At 39.4% G+C, this 24,347-nt stretch overlaps 1 protein-coding gene across 7 annotated transcripts in view; it reads right to left on the bottom strand.

Moving 5' to 3' along the window:
- EYA1 (EYA transcriptional coactivator and phosphatase 1) overlaps window positions 1-24,347 on the bottom strand; it is a gene marked incomplete at both ends in the record, with an annotated part of 155,074 nt that overhangs the window by 26,663 nt on the left and 104,064 nt on the right. For 3 of the 7 annotated variants that reach the window (XM_082324384.1, XM_082324386.1, XM_082324388.1), the window contains 3 exons: window positions 11,513-11,602; window positions 17,679-17,762; window positions 18,922-19,061. In XM_082324384.1, the coding sequence (XP_082180510.1) occupies window positions 11,513-11,602; window positions 17,679-17,762; window positions 18,922-19,061 (314 nt within the window). Of the gene's footprint in view, window positions 1-11,512; window positions 11,603-17,678; window positions 17,763-18,921; window positions 19,065-24,347 lie in introns of all 7 variants that reach the window. The other 4 variants (XM_082324385.1, XM_082324387.1, XM_082324389.1 and 1 more) reach the window with 2 other exon arrangements.

Genomic DNA, 24,347 nt, shown 5'->3' with positions numbered 1-24,347 from the left:
AAGCAGTGTATCATATCTGTGCTTAGGGCACGATCAGCATTGGAAGGAGAGTTCTGTAGCACATATCAGGGATTTTGCAACCCCTCAAAAGTAAAAGTTCAGTCAGGGCAGGTGTTTATATGTGTCAGCAATATAACGTAAGCCAGTGTTTTGAAATCTGCTAATGGACTGACAGCAAAAGCATGAAAATAGATGGCAAACTTGTGCCTGTTAAATTTCTTACAGTGAGTTTTGCATCTCTTAATTTCCATCAAGCCTTAGACAGGTTTTTAGAACAACTATATTGTTTCATTATTGGTTATAAGAGAATTTTCAAACCACTATCCCATGTCATTCATTGTATACCAATTTTTATGTTACCCTTCAAAGCCTGCCACTGCAGCACAACACTAAGGTTTCTGTTGCAATTAAAGCTGCCATAGAATCATAGAATCATTAAGGTTGGAAAAGACCCTTAAGATCATCAAGTCCAACCATTAACCTATCACTGCCAAGTACACCACTAAACCATGTCCTCAAGCACCACGTCTACCCTTCTTTTAAATACCTCCAGGGATGGGGACTCAACCACTTCCCTGGGCAGCCTGTTCCAGTGCCTGACTACCCTTGCGGTGAAGAAGTTTTTCCTAATATCCAACCTAAACCTCCCCTGGCGCAGCTTGAGGCCATTTCCTCTTGTCCTATCACTCGTTACTAGGGAGAAGAGACCGACCCCCACCTCGTGACAACCTCCTTTCAGGTAGTTGTAGAAAGCAATAAGGTCTCCCCTCAGCCTCCTCTTCTCCAGGCTAAACAACCCCAGCTCCCTCAGCCGCTCCTCAGAAGACTTGTGCTCTAGACCCTTCACCAGCTTCGTTGCCCTTCTCTGGATGCGCTCCAGCACCTCGATGTCCTTCTTGTAGTGAGGGGCCCAAAACTGAACACAGGACTCGAGCTGCAGCCTCACCAGTGCCTAGTACAGGGGGACAATCACTTCCCTAGTCCTGTTGGCCACAGTATTCCTGATACAAGCCAGGATGCCACTGGCCCTCTTGGCCACCTGAGCACACTGCTGGCTCATGTTCAGCCAGCTGTCAACAAACACCCCCAGGTCCTTTTCTGCCAGGCAGCTCTCCAGCCACTCCTCCCCCAGCCTGTAGCATTGCATGGGGCTGTTGTGACCCAAGTGCAGGACCCAGCACTGAGCATTGTTGAACCTCATACAATTGGCCCCGGCCCATCAATCCAGCCTGTCCAGGTCCCTCTGTAGAGCCTTCCTGCCCTCAAGCAGATCAACACTCCCGCCCAGCTTAGTGTCATCTGCAAACTTACTGAGGGTGCATTCAATCCCTTCATCCAGATCATTGATAAAGATATTGAACAGAACTGGCCCCAATACTGAGCCCTGGGGAACACCACTTGTGACCGGCCGCCAACTGGATTTAATTCTATTCACCACAACTCTTTGGGCCTGGCCATCCAGCCAGTTTTTTACCCAGTGAAGAGTACACCTCTCCCAGCCATCGGGTAGATCTGTAATTCTGTAGATCTGTAATATAATATATAATATATTATGTAATATATAATATGTAATATGCAATGTAGATCTGTGATAATCTCTCCATACCTGGGGTAGATCTGTAATTCCAGTAACAGACACTGTCTATATACTACTTTGATGCAGTTATTACGATGACTTCCAGGTACCTTACTGCTGCCCTTCAATACATTATCTCCTGTACTGGCTGACCCTGAAATCTGATATTTCAGCCTCTGCAGAACCTAGCTGTAACAGGCAAGTACAACTGTGACCATGAAAAGTATGTCAGCATTTGGTATTTTATTTCCTGGGAAGGGGACAAGAACTTTAATTCTGTCACTGGAAGGAACACCTTTGAGTGTGTAATTTGGGAGAGTATGTAGACAAAACACGTTTTGTTATCTGATAGAAATGAATTTAGCATACCATCTTGGAGATGGATTTAATACTACTAAAAGTTAGCTTGCTGTCTATCACAAATTTTTTTTCACTAGCATGAATGCCACTGACAAATGGGATGCCATCCAGAGGGACCTTGACAGGCTTGAGGAGTGGGCCAACGTGAACCTCATGAGGTTCAACAAGGTCAAGTGCAAGGTCCTGCACCCAGGTTGGGACAATCGCCAGTATCTGTACAGGCTGGGGGATGAAGTGATTTAAAGCAGCCCTGCAAAGAAGGACTTGAGGATACTGGTGGATAAAAAATTGGACATGAGCCAGCCATGTGCGCTTGCAGCCCAGAAAGCCAGTCATATCCTGGGCTGCATAAAAACCATGACCGGCAGGTCAACGGAGGTGATTCTCCCCCTCTACTCTGCTCTTGTGAGACCCCACCTGGAGTACTGCGTTCAGCTCTGGAGTCCTCAGTACAGGAAAGACATGGATCTGTCGGAGTGGGTCCAGAGGAGGGCCACAAAAATGATCAGAGGGATGGAACACCTCTCCTATGAAGAAAAGCTGAAAGAGTTCGGGTTCTTCAGCCTGGAGAAGAGAAGTCTCTGGTGAAACCTTATTGTGGCTTTTCAATATATAAAGGGGGCTTATAAGAATGACGGAGGGAGACTTTTTACCAAGGCCTGTAGCGATAGGACAAGGGATAAGGGGTAACGGTTTTAAACTGAAAGAGGGTAGGTTTAGATTGGACATAAGGAAGAAATTCTTTATGATGAGGGTGGTGAGACACTGGAACAGGTTGCCCAGAGAAGCTGTGGATGCCCCATCATTGGAAGTGTTCAAGGCCAGGTTGGACAGGGCTTTGAGCAACTTGATCTAGTGAAAGATGTCCCTGCCCATGGCAGGGGGGGTGGACTAGATGATCTTCAAAGGTCTCTTCCAACCCAAACCATTCTATGATTCTATGAAATGCTCTTTACTATAGTGGGCAATTTGCGTGCCAATGTATTTCTTCACAAAGCATGCCTGCCTGCTCTTTAGCTGATTTGTACCCTGTAGTACAAATAGGCATCACAAAAAGAAGCCCTAGTACCAAACAGTAGACTACATGGAGTTCATACTGGTTACTAGCTCACAACTACAGACACCTGAAACACTGCTATGTTTAGTGATGACCGACAGCCTCCTCCTCTAAGTGTTGTTTTCTTTTTTTTTTCCCTGCGCTTTTAAAAAACGGACTTTACTTGAAATGTATGAATAACCCAAACTGGAACAATGACAATTTACAAAAATAATCCAAAACAAAAAAACAGTAGAAAACAAATTAGCAAATACAATGCAAAACTGGAAAGTTTTCTTGGATTACTATTTGCAATGGTTTTTTGTCCTTTTTTTTTTTTAAAGTTGTTTGAATGCATGAATTTTCTAATTGTGTCAGCAGAGAGAGCATTTGTGTCAGGATGTTCCTGAGGACTAAGACATTAAAGAGACCAAGCTGAAGCATTGTTAGAAAGCCAACTACAACTGTACACAATAACAACTACTACAATCACCAGACTTGGCTGTTTCTTTTCCCTCTTGAGTACTTTATGACAGAATTATCATCCTTGTATCTGTAGATACTATCCTTATCACCATCACCATCCTTATCTGTAGATGAGAAGACTACAGCACACTGATCAGGAATTACAAAGTAGTGGCAACCACAAAAATGGACCTGGTATCACTTCATTCTACACAAATATATATGCAAAATACATGTGCCAGGCAACTGATTAGTACATAATGCCAGCAAAGGCTTACCCTGTAAACGTTCAGAGCTTCGAGCATGGCTTCAGACACAAAACGATCTTGATCTGATTTTTTCTATGCAGAGAAGTTCAGCAAGCTTTTCTCTCTGGTGATCGCATTTTCACAGTCCTCCTTCTCCACTTCCTTGGTCTGCCTGGCTATGCCTCTGCAGCTCGCCCAGCTCCCATCACTGACTGGACCTCCATACAAATCTAGGCAACATCATACCTGTCACGCCTGCCCAAAGCTGGCCCTATGACATTTCCACAAGGTGTGAGAGAATAAATGATGCACTTCCACACTACTAATAGTGGCCAACCTGCTCTCCCAGCTTGCTCTGGAGCTTGCTCAAAGCCTGCACTTAAGGGCTGGCTTGGATCCAAGCAGTTCACTTGTTAGATTACTTGACTCTAGGACCAGATGTGCTAAAATGCTTTCAGAAAGAGGAGCATTTTACCCTACAGTGGTCATGGTTCTCTGAGATGTGCAGTAACCTGCACGCTGTAAGTCAGCCGAATATTATTATTCAATAATGTGTATTGTCATAATGCCCACGATCCCAAATCATGCTTCAGAGTGCTACTGTGCTAAAAGTTACCAGCCTGAGTCTGTGGCATATTAAAGTATCAAGGTCTGAGGGGAAATAGTTTCCCTTTCTCCTTCAGATTAAAGAAACAGAACATATGGCTGTACTGCTTCAAAGGCATTCCTACAGGGCACTGCGTGGTACACTGGGGACATAGCTGTGTGCACGGTCACTGAAGGACCTGGGAGGAAAGTCACTTAGTCTCCTGCGGTGTTGCTGAGACCTACAAAGGAGAAAATTCTCAGCCTGATGAAAAGAAGAATATATGTCCCTGTCATGAAGAAAAGGTCTCCTTGAGGCCTAGAAGTGATTTATATGGTGCATTTGCTTCCAGCAGCAGGGAGACAGCCTAGTTTCACCTGTAAGAATTGAAGGCAAAGGCCAAAGAGGGACTAACGTTGGAGAAGTTTTGCTCTGTGATCAGGCTTCATGGCTGCTGTGCTGGGGTTTTCTTGTTCCCTTTCTTAGGCCTGAGCACTCACTACGATCTCCCTGGAGCACCTCTTCTTGGAGCAATCCCTTTAGTGTCCGGTGTTAGTACAGAAGGTATCACCATCTGCTTTAATGCCGTGAGAGTCTGCATTCTAACATGAGCCTGAGAGGTCCTTTACATTTCTTTAGGGAACAGAAGGGCTCTGCATACTGCTGGGTGTCAGACATCCCAGTCACATTTCAAGCAGAAAAGCTGCCCTCCACACAGCCTTGAGCTTGCAAAGGAATACAAGGGAGAGGTAGTGTTGATAAATACTGATAGTGCGATGACCAGGAGCTACAAAAAAGGAGAGCAGGCACATCCACATAGTAAATTATGCAGGAAACAATCCACAAAGGGCAGTTCTCATAAAAAAATACCTGGCAGTTAATTTCTCCCTATCAACTTCTAGATCTGAGTAAATCCAAACTAGCAGTTACAGACTAGTAGGAGTCCTGGAAGGATTTATTGCCATATGGGTGGAGGGAGGAGGTTTACAGGGCAAACACAGAGCGTGAGAGTGCAAGGATGTAAATGCTGTTTATTCTTTGCTTTAAACTATTAAAAGATGCATCTGCGTTAAGTCAGTACCTTGATGCTTCACGAGAGCTGGGTATGTTTCCATATGTGTTAAGTGTAGGATTTATAAAATGTTGCTGTATTAATCTAACTTTATTTAATGAAGAGGCAGGAGAGTTAGAGCAACACAGTCGGCTGTGCTTGTGCCGCTCCTCGGTGTGGGGGGACCGGCCATCCCCGCCGGCAGCAGGCGGGCAGGACAGAGGAGCAAAGGTGCTGCCTGGTAGCCGGGGTGGGAAGAGAGCAGGGCAGCTGCATCTTACGGAAATCGCATGCAACTCTAACACAGGCAGCCTTCCAGAGGGGTCCGTGCATAGTAATATGCTAATGCGATGCCTTAAAGGTTCATTAATCTGAAGTAACACCGTACTAGTAATCATAAAGCACTTATGCAGCTCTTTTTGACACACAGAAGAGGCTATGCTCTGAATTTTCATCAGGAACACATTAATATACATCCAGGTGGATTTTAAGTAAGAATCTGAGGAGAAATTAATCAAGGTCAGCATTCCTAATTGTTAGAACATAACTATTTTTCTTTTTTTTTTTTTTCCCAGAGAACCAAATTTAATGCTTTACAGTAATACCTGATAGCATTCCCTCATCTTTTATTGTTAAGAGAAATACATCAACTAACATCATAGCTGAAAAACTCAGACCATACTGCCATTCATCATAAATGACTCTCATACACATATCATCACTTTGCACATAGAGACTCCACAAACAGAAGTGAATTCTGAAGCCATGAGTGTGCATTATATATCCTTCACTGATGGAAGAAAAATGAATGGTAATCATCATTACTTTGCCCTTATGCATTATTGCATTTCTCAGAGATGTCAAAATTATTTTTTTTATTGTATCATAATATATACAACCTTATTTTGAACCCCCCACAAAAGCCCACACCAAAAACCTGAAATGAACAAACAGAAATAAAAAGCCTAAAAGAAAAAAACAATAATCATGAAATAGTACTGCAAATTAATTTGATTTTAATTGCTTCAATAGAATTCAACACAGACCAAAAAAAAAAGTATCTTTTTCATAAAAATGTGCTAGGTAAAGTGGGGAAAAAAAAAAAGGCTTCATAAGTGACATTTCCACCTTCAGTAAATATCTCTAAAGGAGCAGATCTAATGAGATGGTACCATTTTAGAATAGAGTTTGAAAAGCACTGAACTAACTTTTTTTTTTAAATAAGATGTTCATAATCATTCACTATGAGCAATTATTCCTTTAACGTACCTAGTTATACTATGGACCTGATATGCCAAAGAAATTAATAAACTAATCTTTCAAGAGGTTCGGTATAAATATGTAAATTTATACAATATTTAAAGATGCAGATAGGTAGATGTCACGTTTCAGTCCTATCACCAAGTTGCTAATTTCCCTAAAACACTGGAGCATACATACATCCTAAAATACCTAATATGTGTAAGTGCTCCATATATACCATTAAAATATCATACCTTATTATCCCTATCACAACATAATCAGCATGTAAAATCACACATTCTCTTCTGATGAGATAACTCTGGTTCTCTTGAATCTGCATCAATGTAGTTATTCCCTCCTGCACGCAATAAAAATTCTACTATAGAATAGATATTTATGAGATATTTAAATGAAAATTTCCAATATTGAAAACCTAAACTTCCTATTTTGAAGCCCAAATGCAGATTTTGGAATCTAAATTTTGAGAACACAGCGCTATTTTCATAGAATCATAGAATCATAGAATCATTAAGGTTGGAAAAGACCCTTAAGATCATCAAGTCCAACCATTAACCTATCACTGCCAAGTCCACCACTAAACCATGTCCTCAAGCACCACGTCTACCCGTCTTTTAAATACCTCCAGGGATGGAGACTCAACCACTTCCCTGGGCAGCCTCTTCCAATGCTTGACCACCCTTTCGGTGAAGAAGTTTTTCCTGATATCCAACCTAAACCTCCCCTGGCGCAGCTTGAGGCCATTTCCTCTTGTCCTATCACTCGTTACTAGGGAGAAGAGACCGACCCCCACCTCGTGACAACCTCCTTTCAGGTAGTTGTAGAGAGCAAGAAGGTCTCCCCTCAGCCTCCTCTTCCCCAGGCTAAACAACCCCAGCTCCCTCAGCCGCTCCTCAGAAGACTTGTGCTCTAGACCCTTCACCAACTTCATTGCCCTTCTTTGGACATGCTCCAGCACCTCGATGTCCTTCTTGTAGTGAGGGGCCCAAAACTGAACACAGTACTCGAGCTGCAGCCTCACCAATGCCGAGTACAGGGGCACTATCACCTCCCTGGTCCTGCTGGCCACACTATTCCTGATACAAGCCAGGATGCCATTGGCCTTCTTGGCCAGCTGAGCACACTGCTGGCTCATGTTCAGGCGGCTGTCAACCAACACCCCCAGGTCCTTTTCTGCCAGGCAGCTCTCCAGCCACTCCTCCCCAAGCCTGTAGCATTGCATGGGGTTGTTGTGACCCAAGTGCAGGACCCGGCACTTAACCTTGTTGAATCTCATACAGTTGGCTCCGGCCCAACGATCCAGCCTTTCTACTGTTTGGCGTAGTATACTTCTATAATTTCATTATGAAATTACTATTAATGCAAGAAAATACTGTTTATGATGGTACTTAGATCTAATTATACATTAGTAAACATTAATATTTTCCTTTCAGTATGTTAAAAAACTTGTCATACCCCTTTAACATGCTGTTTAAGAAATGTTCCTTTAAGATCTGAAATTATTTGCTATTATATCAACTCAAAATTAATTACTCCAAATAAACCTGTGCAAAGTGAAGGAAATAAGCCATCTCTTTTACTTTTTCTCAAAGCAATAAACTAAGAACTAGTACAAACTGAGCGTGCAGTAACTAATTGTAAATCTAAGTGCAGCCCACCCATTCATAAACAGAATACTGACTTCAGAGCTAGATGGTGAGATCTGACTGAATTTTTTCACTAAGTTTGAAAAATGCCAATTACAAATATCATTATTACTACTATTACACAAAAAGCAACATATAGGAAATTAGATGATCAATTTACCTGGCTGTATCGTCTACTAAATTAGGATGGGTAAACTAGTTTGTAACTGATACACGTTGGCATTGATTCACTTTATACAGACTAAAAAGTGACTGAAGTTTAGAATTTAAGCTAATAACGTTAAATAAATCTCTAGGTTGAGCTTTGAAAAGCCAGTTAGGCCGTACACAAATCAAGCAGTGCTTCGGAGATCACTGCTGCAACTCTGCCCTTTGCATTCAAAATGTTAAATCAGTCTTCAGCAGTTTATAAGAAGACAAAATACTTTCCCCCTAACTTGGATAACAAGAGAGCTGTTCTGATTAGAGTGTTCTGGAACGCCTCGGATGAAAAGAAGATTTTTATTAAAAAACATTAACTTGTGGTATCTGGAAAAATGTGCATCATGGGCCAAAGTTATGACAGATGATTGCCTGCCCGTAAACCCAGCCTCTCTATATGCCAGGAAGGGCTCCCTCTGAGCCTGGGTGAGCCGGAGAGCATCAGCTTTCAGGTTCCCGCTTTGAATTATGCCTAGACCCAAAGACATGTCTACACTGCGGGTTAGACATGTTCCAAATCCAGCTTTTCCTGTCCTCATACTATTTCTGGGCAAAGATGCCCAAGCTCTGCGGCTCACTGGCAACGTTGCCTACAAACTTCTCAATTCCTAACAGCCCAGATGCTTATGTACATCAATCGGAAAGCTTAGGCCCGAGCAGGGTCACCACTAGATCTTCCAGACTTGGTCCTTCATCAGCAAGAACAGATGCTTTGAGCCTCAGGCACAGCCAAGCCAAATTGCCCACAGTTTTCATGGAAGCCTGTCAAGCTGTAGGGCAGCCTCAACTTCCAAACCACCAAGCAAGGACTTCAAGTTGCTGAGATGGATGCGAGGAATCTGCCCCGAGGTCGCAGGCCTTGGGAACCAGGCAGGCCCTGCTAATAATGGTGACGCTCACAAGAACGACATACTGCGGCTCCAGGAGGACACATTCCTTCAAAAACAGCACGTGTCTGCAACATGTTTCAAAAAAACTGAAATTTCTGGTGAACTGAAAGCCTCAGTCTGTGGCCAGGTCCAGTCCTTGCATGCTTCCCACAAAGTACAGGCTCTCTTATGCCGCCTCCCTGTGTACTTCCCTGAAGACTTCTCTATGGCAATCCACTAGCACAAACCCACTCCCCTGCACCACTGAACATGCTCTTCTTTCCCTTGGACAGACCATGATCTTTCAGATCGGAGCTCATGTTCCTCAGAAATAAGGACTTCATGTACAAGGACATGAACACAACTGCTCACTCCTAAGTGCCTCAGTGTATGAAGAAGACAGACTAGGGTATAGACCCAGACTATTACACTTGAGTTTGGAGATGCAAGATTAACTGGCTTTTTATGGGGGAAGTCCAAAGAACCAAGCTCATCCAGTGAGCTCATCTGCTTCCGTGAACCACCTGGATCAGTATTTTTTTCATACACAGCTTCAGAATTCTTCAGTGAATAAACTGCTATGCTGTACTGTTAAGGCTGTGACATGCCAATTAGCAGAAGATAATCTACTATCCCTAAGATGCAGCTGATTAGCTTCCATTGAAGTCAGTGAGGCTAACAATCATGTATGAAGAAGTAGCTACAAGTCTACTATCTGGCTATGCACAGCACATGAAAACACACCGAACTTTATTGAATATGCTGGTAAGATACAGTAGTACTTTCTCTTTTTGCTCTGGATAAAATGAAATATACCCAGAAATCAGAAACAGATTTGGAAAATAACTAGCATTGTTATACTTTTCTACAAATCTGAAAAATCAGTCCTATACAGGCAACTCACTAATGATGTTTCCTATATCTAAAACTATCATATCTTTACATACAGCTACCTTAATGAAAGAAAACACTACTTTCAAATTTAAAGAAAGCAACTGTTTTATTGTAAGTACAAAAAATAAATACTCCGCTAAGGAATGGAAGAAAAAATAAAGCACATTTAAATAATTTCATTACATTCTAAGATGCCAGATCATCTGTGAGTGGTTTCTTTTTAGATGAAAAGAAATCAAAATATAGGACAGATGTTGGACAAACCACATTTGAGGTCTATCACACACTGGCATTTTTCAAATGATTTTGGCTCATCTATTAAATAAGGTGTATTTTCCTTGATTTTGAAAAGGGAAACATCAGGAAATATTTAAAGGCCAATTGCTGCCAATTAACTTTGATCAGCAAAAGTTGCATTTGAATCTTTTAGATTCTTTTGCCTGTCTGGAATAACACACTATTCTAAAATCTAGCAAAACAACAACTTGATGATTAATATATGTTGGCAGCCCCACCAAAAGCTTGCTTAACAGTTGGATTTTAAATAAACAGCTGTCTTCATTATGATGGGGAAGAAATCTGACTGTTTTCATGTTTTCATGTTATTAAAATATGAACAGAAATCGTGTTTTTCCCTTTTAAGATGAAACAGCCAGGCATTACGGTGACAGCCTCTTTCAGCAGTTCAGATAGTTTTAGAACGATCTCACAAGCGTCGCCAAACCATAGCCTATGTAGCCTGAAAAAGCCCTTGGCATGCCGACACCAGCTCCTCGCCACACGCCACAGGGGAGAGGCAGAGAAACCCTAGTGCGTAACAAATCGTACCTGCCGCTGGGGAAGGCGGAGGACCCCCAGTAACAGGCCACTGAGACGGACAGCATATACAACATTAATGATTTCCCTCGGGTTTAAGATAATACTCGGCCACAGTGGGATGTAAGTGAGAAATCTCTATCCAGCCATTAACTGTTTATAGAAGCTGAAGTTTAATATTTAATGGCCTGCGCAGACTATTGAATTCTAAAGTTTATAGACACTTTCGGTGTATCCGCTTCTAAAACTTGTCTACTGTTGTCATAAATACTAAGACTTGTGAAGACAAAACCCTACCATTTAAACTATTGTAACCTTTGAATGCCATTGCAGACATTTAGTGTAGATATTATTATATATCCTAATGACTAAATTATACAGATATTTTCTAAACATTTCCATTTTAAAAGTGTGAAACAAAAAATAATTATTAAACCATCTAATAACATAAAAAGAGACAAATATTAAATCACCTCTATGTGTTTTCAAAGAATGAACACTTACTTCTAAATCGTTAAAGAATAGATGCGTGTCCGCCAAATTGAAAATCATCTCTTCCATTCGGAGTCCAAGAGACACAGAGGTGGGTGGATCCTTAAAGACGAAATTAAGCAAGTACACCATCAATACCATGTCTAACATACATACCAGAATACAAACTGGAGGAATTGCTTTTCCAGAGAGATTATTGGATGTATTAAATGCAACATCCACTTGTTCAGTTTAACTTCAGCAACTCTCTAATCCTGTACTATAACACTTACCAGTAACACTCAAAAATATGAGTTTAACTGATTCTGCAGCGGGACCTCTGTGGTCACCCTCTTGCATCCCTGGCATGGGCTCTCTGCCTTCTGTGTAGAAAGGGCAAATCCATTTCTCCTAAAACTTCTCCAGATTTTACAACTTTTTACAAGTTTTACGATCAACCTGGGACATGATAATGCTATTGTTACTCAAAATATACTCTCACTGATCACAAGCGAAAGGATTCGGTCCTGGGAATACCTAGTGACTTTAAAGCAAATCACCGTTAATGTTTTATTTGCAAATGGCAATTATATTTAAAACCACTCCTTGATTCTCCGCAAAACCATGCTTTAATTATGCTTTCAGCTTGGCCCACCCATGCAGAGTGAACAAATCTATTGTTTGTTATTAATACATAACACACTTTAATTTCGCTGCAGAAATTACCATAACAACTTATTCCTTACTGAGCTAATAAACTCAAAAAGCATGTTCAGCATTGTGGTTACCAAATGCATTACAGATGTTTGTCTTGTTTTGACTTTTTTTTGTGTTTTATATACTTTGAATCTGAAAAATCGAAAAGAAAGGCTAATATATACATTTGATATAGAGTTTCGAATTTATAATGCCAAGTATATCCAAGCGCACAGAAGCATGAGTTTGAAAGAACATGTTATATTATCTCATGACACCCTCTATTAACCATGTTAGTTTGTTAGGAATTATATTTTAAATAGAGCTGCAGAAGTGAAAACTCGTATTTTACTTAAAATAAGTTAATATTCTAAACCTGATGACAACTCAAAGTTAAAAACCAAGAGATGCAGTCCCTATAGTTTCTTTTTCCACCTCTCAATCAAATTAATAGGTGTTTCAACATGATCTCTGAACTTTCAAATATTTTTCTATAACTACTGGTTAACAGGCAAAATGTGTCAGTAGCAAAGAGCTGGAAAAGAATGGTGATTTGGCAGCTTGTTTCTCTTCTGGAAATGCCAAAACCTAAGTAAAATGAACCAGAAAAAGAATTTTGGAAAGAAGCATTTAGAAATGAAGCTGCACAGAACAGGCAAAACATCTATTCTTGAACTCATGTACATTAAGAGCAAATAAGTTTTCTAGTATTAAAAAAATAGCCCTAATACATGGCGAAAAAAAAAAATGCATCATGCTATTTTGATGAACTTTGCCCTTAAAAATAAGCCTTCTATTTAAACTGGCAGTGACAAAAAAAGAATATTTGGCTTCTTAATTCAAATGGAAAGACTTTAAAATATGAACAAAAGTATTCTGTCTCTCTGTTTTAATATTGCTCTCTTTGTAGACCTGTGTCTTCCTTTATTTTACTTTTGTAGGCGTGTGAGGTGGAAAGCAGGTGATGTTTTCTCTCTAGCTAGGCCTGAGGCTACTTTTCCCTCTGACATTCCTGGTTATCTTTGTGCCCAGTTACCACCCCACCATCCTTCATAGCTCATTAGCCTTTCTTTTTTTTTTAAACGAGACAAGGATTTCTGTTGTCCCTGAACACTAATAGAAGTCGCTCCACAGAACTCTCTGCTCTAGTTATTAAAAGGAATTAGATGGACTGTGTCTAAGATGCAGATGAAGATCACTAGCTACATCTTGATTATCAAGTGCTAACCTAACAGTGCAGAACTAATCCCATTCTGAGCTTCCATCCATAAATAGGAACACCATTTTGAAAAGCAGAATAAATCAGCAGACAGAACATTATGTTGGTTATGAACCCATATGGTTAATTTTAAACAAATGGCTTTGAATATATATTTTCAGTTTCAATGTACGCATGACTTAAATGAAACATTTTTATTAAACTTTTTATCATGCTTCTGAGTCTGAAAAAATGGCTTTCAGTAAATCTTTCTGTGAACGACTTCACTCCAAGGTATTTTTAAATGGCAGACAAAACAGAATGGGGATTTCTCTAAAGTAATATTAAAATAATGCCATTTATTAGGTTAATTTAATTAGGAGAAAAACAAATAAGAAAATCATTGGCACCTACTGAAAATGTCAGATTAAATACCATAAAAGCTAAGAGAAGAAACAAAACAGGTTGCTTTTCAAAGAAAACTTAATTCCTTGATTAAACACAATCTTTTTCTATAGAAAGTTCCACTTAGCATAAAAACTGTGTTAAGCTGCAGCTCTGGATACCCACATATTTAACAGAAGCAAAAGCCTTATCTGCATTAGGGTTTTAAATATCTGTGTAGTCACAATCTTGCAACTGCTCTAGTAAAAAGCACAAGAGCCTTGGCACCGCCGTAGATTAAACTCTGATGTCACACATTACAGTGGGGGCTGAAAACTTTAAAAAAAGATTAGGCTAGAATAAGGTTTTAAAAAAAATAATCCCATACCAAGCCTTCTTTTGCAATTTTAAGCCACTAATTGCTAACTAATTATGGTGAGGCGTCACACAATGAGGAGGAAAGCTAACAATCTGTTCTTGTTGATTGGGATTTGCAGGTTCAGGTGGAGTGTCTTTTCAGGTATGGTCAAAATCAGGTACAAATCTCTGAGGGAGGTACAGTTTAGCTAAAGAAAAGAAATACCAATGTCAAACTGCTTAATCAGGCCTCTTGTTTTGAATCCTGGTGTTGGAGCCAAAACATTGTCTGTATGTCATTTCTAAATTCTACCCACTTGATTTCTTTGTTTTGTGGAGAAACAAGAAGTTGAAAAACAGGAAAGTTCACTTTGGGTACAAGGCTTATTTTCCACTTAAGCCTACAGGTCACAAATGAAGGGTTAAGTGAAACCAGGCTTTGTTTTTCTCAATCTCTAAAATATATTAAACCACATTAAAATAGCTTATAATTTAAAGGAAAATTCCTTTAAAGCCTCTGAATATAAATGCTTTCATGGAGAATGGAAATGTACGTAAAGACCACAGTATTCTAGTACCAGTACTGAGATGTATTTCCACCTGCTCCAAGATACTAAAGAAGGGCTCCAACTTTTTCCAAATTGAAAAACTTAATCAGTTGACATCTGGCTCAAAACATAAGTTTTGAGGTGTTAGAAGCCCTAGTGCCAATTGAAGTAACTGATAACTTGATATTTGATCAATAGATCTCTCTCTGTACATATTAAAAAAAATTCCAAAAGCAAATGGAAATGTTTTGTTTTGTTTCTTTTTCTTCTTTTATGGAAGTACAAATCATATTCCTATACTAGTTTCATACATTTCCATGAAATTCACAAAATTCAAATCACCCTTAAATAAAAACATAGCAGTTTATACCATGACTGTGCAAACTGAAAAACAAGGGTATTATTTTATTCCACCAAAGTTGAAGGACAAAAGCAGGGAGAAAGCAGAGCACAATAGCAGTAAAAGGAGAGCAGGTGATAAAAACAGATGAGAAAGTAAGAATACACAGAAAAGGGTGGCACAAGCAAGAAGTTATGAGGAACGAGGTAGAGAATAAGGAGAAGAAAATCAATCCCTTCAGCAGCAGGGCTGCTCGTCATTCATAGTCATTCACCATGAAACTCACTCAGGCATTATGAAAAGAGCTGAATGCCAAGTTGCCAAATCCCCTACTATTTAATTAGGATATTTTTGTTTGTTTGAAGATCCAGCTTTTGTATTTTAATGATTATGTGAGCAGCTTAGATTTAATTTTTTAAAAGGGCATTTCTAGCCCTTGCCACAGTACAGAAACATATGAGAACACGGTTAGATCACTCAAAAAGCAGAATTCAGGTGAAAAGAACAAAACTTTCCCTCAACAATTTTTTATTTTTTTCAGATTGACTTATGATCTGGATTTCTAAGTTTGAAGGCCAAAAATCATTAGGAAACACTCTTTAAAAAAATGTGCACCTCCCATTGCTGCAAATGAACCCTACAATTCTGATATGACAGATACATGTTTTAGCATGTTTGCTTTGAACATTTGACACTATCTTTTTCCAATGTCTACGGAAATTGCTAACTGTTCTCTGAAGCTGTCAATAAGCCAAGAGAAACTGTGATATGAACGAAACTTTAAGAAAACAAAGCAAGAATGGCACATTTTCATGACTGCATCTGAGAGCCATGGACATGCACGTTGCTACCTCTCACCTGTAAGGGATATTTATCCACAGCATAAGCACTAATGCCGTCATCCCTCTTTACATCAATGGTCGGTTGTCATTTAGCAATGCAAAAGTATTCTGCCACATGCCATGCAACCAGAGCTGGCCGGGTGAAAGCTACATCTCAAGTAAACAGTGCCAACAGTGATGGGGCTGCAATCAGGAGTCACCCAGCTCCTTGCAGCATATGTATTTATATCTCAGCAGCTAAATACTAGCCACTTTCCTCAGCCTCAAGCATTCAGCAAGAAAGGTGTTTATGTTCAGGCCCCAGTTAATGAAACCACTATAGGGAACTAGTAACAAATGGGAAAAATATGCTTGCACAAGTACTTCTACAGCAATGACTAATTAGGCTTTTCCAGCCCTGCTCTGCTGCCCAAAAGCAAGTGGTGAGATTCTGTTTGCACCGAGGTTTTTTGTGATCACTGGGATTTGTTCTCCTCATTCTGAGCTGAATTAAACTGTCACAGATTTGGCGATTTTGGAGTGCCATGCAAAAGCTGGTTTTGGAGGGAGTTTGTCATATCTTCACAAAGGCTGAGAAATGGAAAACAACTTTTTGTAAATGTTTAATACTCTATAATGCTACTGTCTGTATGTAGCCATACAATAATTGACGAAACATTTAAAGTTCTAGTGTCTTTCTACCACCTAAATAGAAGCTATTAACACATAGGAAACCAAGGCTACTGAATTAACTTGCTTTTCTGACACATAATGAAAAAAACTAATTATATTCCTCAAACAGGTAAGCTGCTATTAGAGCAAACACTTCTGAAAATACAATGCACCTGAACAAGCAAGGAAGGTTGCAAAGAAGTACTGCTTTAGATTTTTATAATGCAAAAAGCTGTTAGGAGGAATTCAGAACCTGACCCAGGCACGGACTGAATCAGTAGTAGCTTTGCCCTTCACTCAACTGGGTGTAGGGTAAAAGCTTTTAGTGATAAATATAAGCTTTACAAGAAGACGGAGTGATTACATGAAGCCAGACAAAACTATCTGCTTGTTCATTATATGAAGAATTTTTTAAGGTTACCAAAAAAATCACATTCTAGTTACACCTTGCATGAAGTGAACATGAAATGGCACAACAGACTTTAGCACAAGCTGAGACATCAGCTTTCAAATACAATCCTGGATAAACAAAGTTTGATCTCACATGGGCATTCTATTCATAAACTGTCCTTATTCACCTAAGACCACATTTCTCTTCTGAGAATTACCAAGGAAACCCACAGTCTGTAGACATATTCACCAGTTCAGTTATGATTTATAGACTGTGCATAATAGAAAGATTTGACTCATAAGCAGACTTTCAAAAACATCAATCAGTATGTAGATTAAAAAAAAAGTTAAGGTAAAAAATTTCAGAGTAATCTGTGTCCAAAAGTATTCTTCCTCTTGCCTTCTCAATACAGAGCACAGTCCATCGCCGATCGCTCAGAACTAAAATGTTATTTTAGCAATCACTCCTGGAAGTTCTTTGCTGTCTAAGGGGAGCTAAACGTTTGCAGATTTTGATGATATCAACAGGTTTCAGACACTCTGTACCTACAAACCAAACCTCAAACAGTCAAAGTATTACTCCCAACTCTATTTAATTATTAACTGAATATAAGAGCTGAGTAAGTGCAAAGAATGGACATGTGAAACAGCTTTACTCCGTGATTTTTTATGTCTTGAAACACCAGTACCATTTTGCCTCTGGAAAAATCAACTAATGTTCTGGTCTTCCTTGTGTATCAACCATAAACCAGCAAATACTACTGAAAATTTCCATCAGTTTCTTGACACTTACCCTTCCATATCTGTTGGCATAGGACCCTGTAAGCAAGGAATGGAAAATGATGATTGTCTCATCCAAATCCCAAATGAATACTCTCTGTAAAAAGAGAATCAAATCAATGTGTTCCTCTGTGAAGCTGATACTTGATATGGAAAGTTAAAATTTGAATCAGTAAGTGCACAAATGAGAAAATTGTATTGAAATGGTTATATATTAAAACCATAGTTTCCTTTCCATTTATTTTCAGAACTAACAAGTTTTTTCCAGAATAGGGTAATACAATCTGTTAGCTTTTTACTACAATTGCTATTATATCAAATTATTCTATTAGAATAAAATTATAGTTATTGTCAAATACACACAGAAAACAAGATGTATGCTGTATTATTTTAAAGCCAGATGTGAGATAGAAACTGAAATAAATGAAGAGAAGCCTCTGAAAATTAAAACTTCTCGGTTTGAATTCTGTATTTCTGCAAGTCTTACAAAACAAACTTCATATAACTGCTCTTGAAAATTACCTCTAAAAACAAAATAAAGCAAATTGCTGCTAAGCACTTAAAACCCCTTAATCTATGTTCATTTTTAATGGATTTTAGGCACCTGAAGAATGAAAACTATGAACTCAGATGATGCATGTGTAAGAATTTATGGCATCAGTAAATAATTCTTTCGCTTACAGCCAATGGAAAATATGTGTTTTATATTTGTCCTCTGACCACACACAAAATGATATTTTAATGAAAAATAAAGTGTTCAAATACAAGTATTTTAAATCCTGGTGAGATTGGATTTCCCATGATGACAAATGGGCTAAGCTCTTGGAAAGGAAAAGTAATGCAGTGTGGACACTCATAGCTGTGGTGTGTCACTGGAGATGTGTTCTCAACACAAAGCATGGGCCACTGAGGGGAATGTGAACATAGCACAAGAGAACAAAAACCACTATTGTGCTAGAAGTGTCTCCTGTCCAAACGCAAACCTTTCGTTGACTTGGGAAAAGGTTGCTTTTTTTTTTTTTAATCCAAAGGAGAAAGAAACCCTCAATATTTTTCGGAGAAAGTAGGCGCTCTTCATGAAGAAGTTTCTTTACAAGAAAAATTCTATCTATCTTCTACAAAAATACTATTAGAAAAAAAAAAAGAAAGGGAGCTCCACTGCCACTTCATTTTTGATGTGTAAATAATACTTCTCTCTGCAAAATAATGATAAAATTAGAGTCTGTACCAGGTCAAAGACATCTAATACAATGTACCTCTAGATCAGAGTCAGGTGGTGGTGAAGGATTATTGTTTCTTCTGCCACGTCCACGTGATTTCCCATCTGAACTACGACGCAATCTATCTGAATCTGAATCTTTAATGGGTGTTGATGGACTGTGGATTGTACTGTATTCTGCTGTAGTAAAGAAATGACATTTTCACTTTTCAGTTTAAACTTCAAAATGTTCAACTTTTACTTGCTTTTTACATATAACACTAAAACCAGGATGTTCACTAAAGAGTCCTAACTAAAATAATTAAATCTACAATGATAAGTGGCAATACTGATACATAAATTAATTACATCGAGTTCAAGTTATATGTAAAAACAGAGAGATAAATTATTTCAGTAAACAAATAAAAAAGGAGTAAGTAAAAAAAAAAATCTTCATTCCTTCAAATCATAGAGATCATATCACTTCACAGACAAGATTAAACTCTAAATGAACAATTTTAAGGGATACCAGCTTTTTTTTTAAAGAACACTGATTTAATTCTAAGTTTTCAAACATGCTTTAAGATAACCATTATGCTGACTGGTAAGAAAAAAAACATCCAGGTGTGAAAAAAAAAACCATATAGAAATTGAAAACTTTTCCAAATTGCCCCGTTGCAGACACTTTACTTTTCAATCGCTACATTTGAGCCAGATGAATAGAATTCTTTCTAAATATGGAATAAAATAGAGTCCTTATTTTCCCAAGGTAAGTTCAATTAATAAGTTTTAAATATGCATCAACTATGAAGATGAAATTTACAATATTCTTCAGAGGCCTACTCAACACTGAACTTTTCCAATGAGTACCTTCAAGACACGACAGAATTCTTTATAAACAGTATTGTATGCTAATTATTATGCTTCAGCAAAATTTATTTACAAAAATATTTACTGTTGTTGAACAGGTGAAAAAGAATGATGATTTACATATGTAAGAACAACCAAGTTTTCCTGAAAACATGCTAGGTGGAAGATGTTTTGGTATTATTAACATCCATAGACTCAGTAACAGTAAAGTGCTTGAACATTAACAAAGCAGACACTCAGTCCTTCCTATCTCATTTAACTAGAAGTACCATACTCCTCACAAATGCAACAACACATTTTTAAATCTCTTTTCAAGACTTTTTCACAGTCTTAAGTTCACAAAGAAAAGACTTTTATTTTGGCGGTTATTGTTTTTTTTCCCTAAAAAACCCTATTTTTGTGAAGGCAGCTGGAATTTTCAGCATACAATATATTTATCAATTTCACTTCTCAGTTAACTTTAACTACTCTTTAGAGTTCAGTAGCTGTGAATATTTGCATCAATATTTATTTACTCTTTAATCCGCCTAGACCATGGCATTCCAGTTGGAACAGACAGGTATACTTCTCACACAAGTGATTCTTTCTGCTAAAAAAAATCCTGTTGAGGTCAAAGGTTAGATTAAGGAGAAGACTCTGGACATCTGTGTAACACCACATATTCACAGTTACTCAAACTAATAACCGTTGCTTGTGCTGAATGAAAGGAGAAGGTCTTGAAGTTCTCATGTTCAGCCTTTGAATCTACACATAATGGAAATTAGCATATATTATATATTTCACGTTACTTTTACCTAAGTATCTCAGGCTACATTAAGCAAAGCAGAATAACAAGTTAAGATGTAAGTCAAGGTAAAAGAAAGAATCCTCAAAAAAGACTCAACCTATACCTAAAAGAGTGATTCTGTGTATGTGCCAAACAACAAAAATCACCCAGCCATGTCAGTCTACATAACTAAAGACAGAGGTTTAAATGTCGAAGATCATGTACATTCCAATACACATTTTTTCCTATGACAATGTACACTTCAGAATGTTTATCTGAACAAATACTTTGAATGCTGATTGCTCTTTCACCTACTGTACTAAAACGTAAATAAGAAATCATAACTCAACTAATACAAATTTTCCCAACCTTTTAAACTTAAATGAGTTTATCTATCTGCTATACATTTTTTTATTATTAAAATCCTTAATAAAAAAGAAAAAGAAAAGAAAGAAAACAATGCACAAAAGCTTTGAAATAAATTACAACCCAGTAAAATACACAGACTAGAATTTCTCCAACAGGTATATCAGCCAATGGTGTTCTAAATATGTGCTCTAAAATTCAGATGTAATGAAAAATTGCATTTCCTATTGACTAATTGAAATTAGGGTTGCTCTTGGTCTCTGACAGTATTTTTAGGAGTTTGGCTTTAGGTCCTAGTTTTTAAATTCTTCTCACAGATGTGCTATGCCTAAAATTTTAAGTATTAAACTTGGTGTAGTAACAATAATAATAGATAAAACAGGGAACAGATAGCGTGGAAAAAGTATAAAAAAAAACTTCATGACAAATAAAACCAAGTAAACCTTAAAAGAGGGAGCACACAGAGCAGAGCGTGGTGAGGGTGGGGAAGAAAGACTGTTTGTAAGAGCCATCCAGCTTTCCATTTTTGCAAACACCTTCATTTAGGTATACTGCATTCAAAATGTCTAACACAGGGCTGCAAATTTGGGTGGAGGCTCATTTCCATCTCCCCTTCTCAGGTGCAAGTCATCTGTCTGAATGGGCCAGACCCTCACCTGACAGAAAGACTCTCAACCCTACATCGGGACCCCAAGGTTGGCTGGCCACACCATAGCCCACCCTACCTTGGGACACCAAGGTTGGCTGGGCACACCATAGCCCACTCTTCTGGGGCCCACTGTAGCTGCATCATTCCCAAGAGAGATTTGTCTGTCTTGCTCTTATGGATCTCTCCAGGCAAGCTGCTCTGCTGCTTCAACAGCCATACCATTAGAAACAAAACATACAAGTTCAGCATTCATTACAGCAATTTAAGTTCCATCCATGAAAGTGGGGAAAAAATTCTTCCCTTCATGGTATTTGCATGCATTTGAAGACTCTTCTCAGATCCTCTTTGTTGTTAGGTTAACCCTTCCCTGACGATCTTCTTTTCTAGGCTTTGATTATTGCTCTCTATTTTCTCTCCAAACTGGACCCAGTAATCCAAAGCCAAGTTGAGCAAAGCTTTACTTCCCATGTCCCGCAGGCTACACTCCCCTGGACACCACTTGGTAGGGGACAATTTGCATTTTCTGCAATATTTTCAATAAATGTTAATTTCAGGACCCCTAGATCATCTTCCGAGGAAGAAGCGGCACTTAACTGGGCATTCCTCAAAGACCTGGCCAAATATTGCACATGAACTGAATACACAACATTGCTAATACCTGGAGCTTCTGAGCCTACTCAGGAGACCAATCCGTTTTATCAGTGTGACAGATGGCAGTAACCAACGGGGGGAAACGTGACATAGTGTGTAAGAAACTTATTCCATGTATGTGAAGGGAAACCGTAGCATGTACTTTTTGGATTAAGGCTGCTCGACAGGACGGCCTCCATGTGCACGGTTGGGTTACCAGCTCACTGTCCAATGGTCGCACTCAGGTCCTCATAAGGAAACCCAATTAAAGAATCCACTATCCAGCTGAGCCCTGAGCCTTGACAAGCCCAAGCCCTGACAAATTCTGGAGCAAGAAAAACAACAGCGGCTGAGGGTACTCGGTGTGCCACTAATATCTGGAGTACTGAGAGCGGTCCGCGGGGAAAGGTAGAGCCTGGAAGGAGCTGCCAACATTCCCCATCCCACATTTGTGCAGTTCATCATTCCTGCCTAAATGTATACCTCACACCTGCTCCTATTCAGATCACATCTCCATTTTTTGAGTTCTCATCCTGTCTCCAAAGAACTCACAGCCCCTCTCAGCATGGTGTCATCTACATATTTAATAGGCAAACACATTCTGTTCCGTCATCTAAATGATTAATGAAAATGCTGGGCCCAAGGCAGACACTGAGGAATGCTGCTGTAGCCATCCTTCTATTTTAACAGCAAGCTCTCACTGACTTCTCTTTGGACGTGGTTTCCTAAACAGCTTTATATCATTCTGCTGTAGTTTCTGCTAGACTGCTTTAGCCTAGTTTGCTTATAAGATTGTTAAGTGAAAAGATTTAACTGTCAGGGCAGCAAAAGCCTTGCTGAAGTCAAGCTATATAGCCACAAAACACGTTCTTGTTATACCCATTATTCTACATTCGTTGATAGAAGGAGGTTGATTTGTTCAACCTCAGCTAACTTCATAGTAACAGACATACTTTAATATTAGCCAAGGGAAATGATTATGTTTCTAAAGCATTGAATTTAATTTTATCCTGCTCCTGAGCATCACAAACACAGGGAAGGACAAGAGAAAACCCAGCCCTCCACAAAATCATGAGCAGAAAAGTGGGTGAGGATCAGCTCTCCACTACCTGCCCCAATATAAAGCAAGATCACCAAAGGAAGCTGGCAGCGGCCGGGCTAAACACAAGAAGGAGGCATTCAGATAAAAGAATCATAGAATCATAGAATAGTTTGGGTTGGAAGGGACCTTTAAAGGTCATCTAGTCCAACCCCCCAGAAATAAGCAGGGACATCTTCAACTAGATCAGGTTGCTCAGAGCCCAACCCAACCGGACCTCGAATGTTTCCAGGGATGGGGCATCTACCGCCTCTCTGGGCAACCTGTTCCAGTGTTTCACCACCCTCATTGTAAAAAATTTCTTCCTTGTACCTACTCTGAGAAATAAAAGCTAGATTTGTAGCACCTTTTCTCAAAAAAAGCCAGGCTCTCAAAAGCTTACAAGGGTTCAAGAGGAGCCTGGAGAAATCCTTGGAAAAGAGGATTTCAGGGGTGCTATGGCCATGTCTGCACTAGCAGGTTGGGTCTGTGGGACCAAACAAGTGCTGGCGACCCCATGCTTCACTGCCTGTTTCTGGGAAGTCATTTCATTGTAGGTCCAGCCTGATCTGGTGTCCTGAGCATCCTCAATAGGGGCTGGAGAAATTAGGAGCTGTCCTGGAGGACACCGTCCAGGTTAGTTTGGTCTGGAAGGACTCTAGCTGGGTGCTCTAGGACCGCTCTGCTGAGTCAAAGCTCTTTCTTTGCTTCCAAACAGACTCCTGCTCCAAATTAAAATGTAGGCACACCCTAAACATACAAACAACAGCAGCTTTGGAAATCCCCTGAGATGAAAATATCTGGAAGCTGGAAAAGTGCTTAGGGCAAGTCTTATACAAGCTTAGCCTGTCCTTGCTGCTCCCAGGGTGTCTGCTGGTGGCCACTGCAGCAGGCAGGGTACAGGGCCAGTTGATCCGTTGGTCTGGACCACTAAAGCCATTTCTGTCTGTTGCCTACGCCTTCACAAAATTATAATAATATTGTAGTAACAGTTATTCTTCTGCATCCATTAACAGACACACATCATTTTAGATCTCTCTGCTATGGCACCTCTCTGCACTCTGCCCCACGCTGTCTGACACCAAACGTTACGGCTTGTTTCTGCTTCACACACTCAGAATTCCC

Source organism: Platalea leucorodia (assembly GCF_965183815.1).
Source record: "Platalea leucorodia genome assembly, chromosome: 1".
NCBI lineage: Eukaryota > Metazoa > Chordata > Aves > Pelecaniformes > Threskiornithidae > Platalea > Platalea leucorodia.
This window is presented reverse-complemented; position numbering and strand designations above follow the sequence as displayed.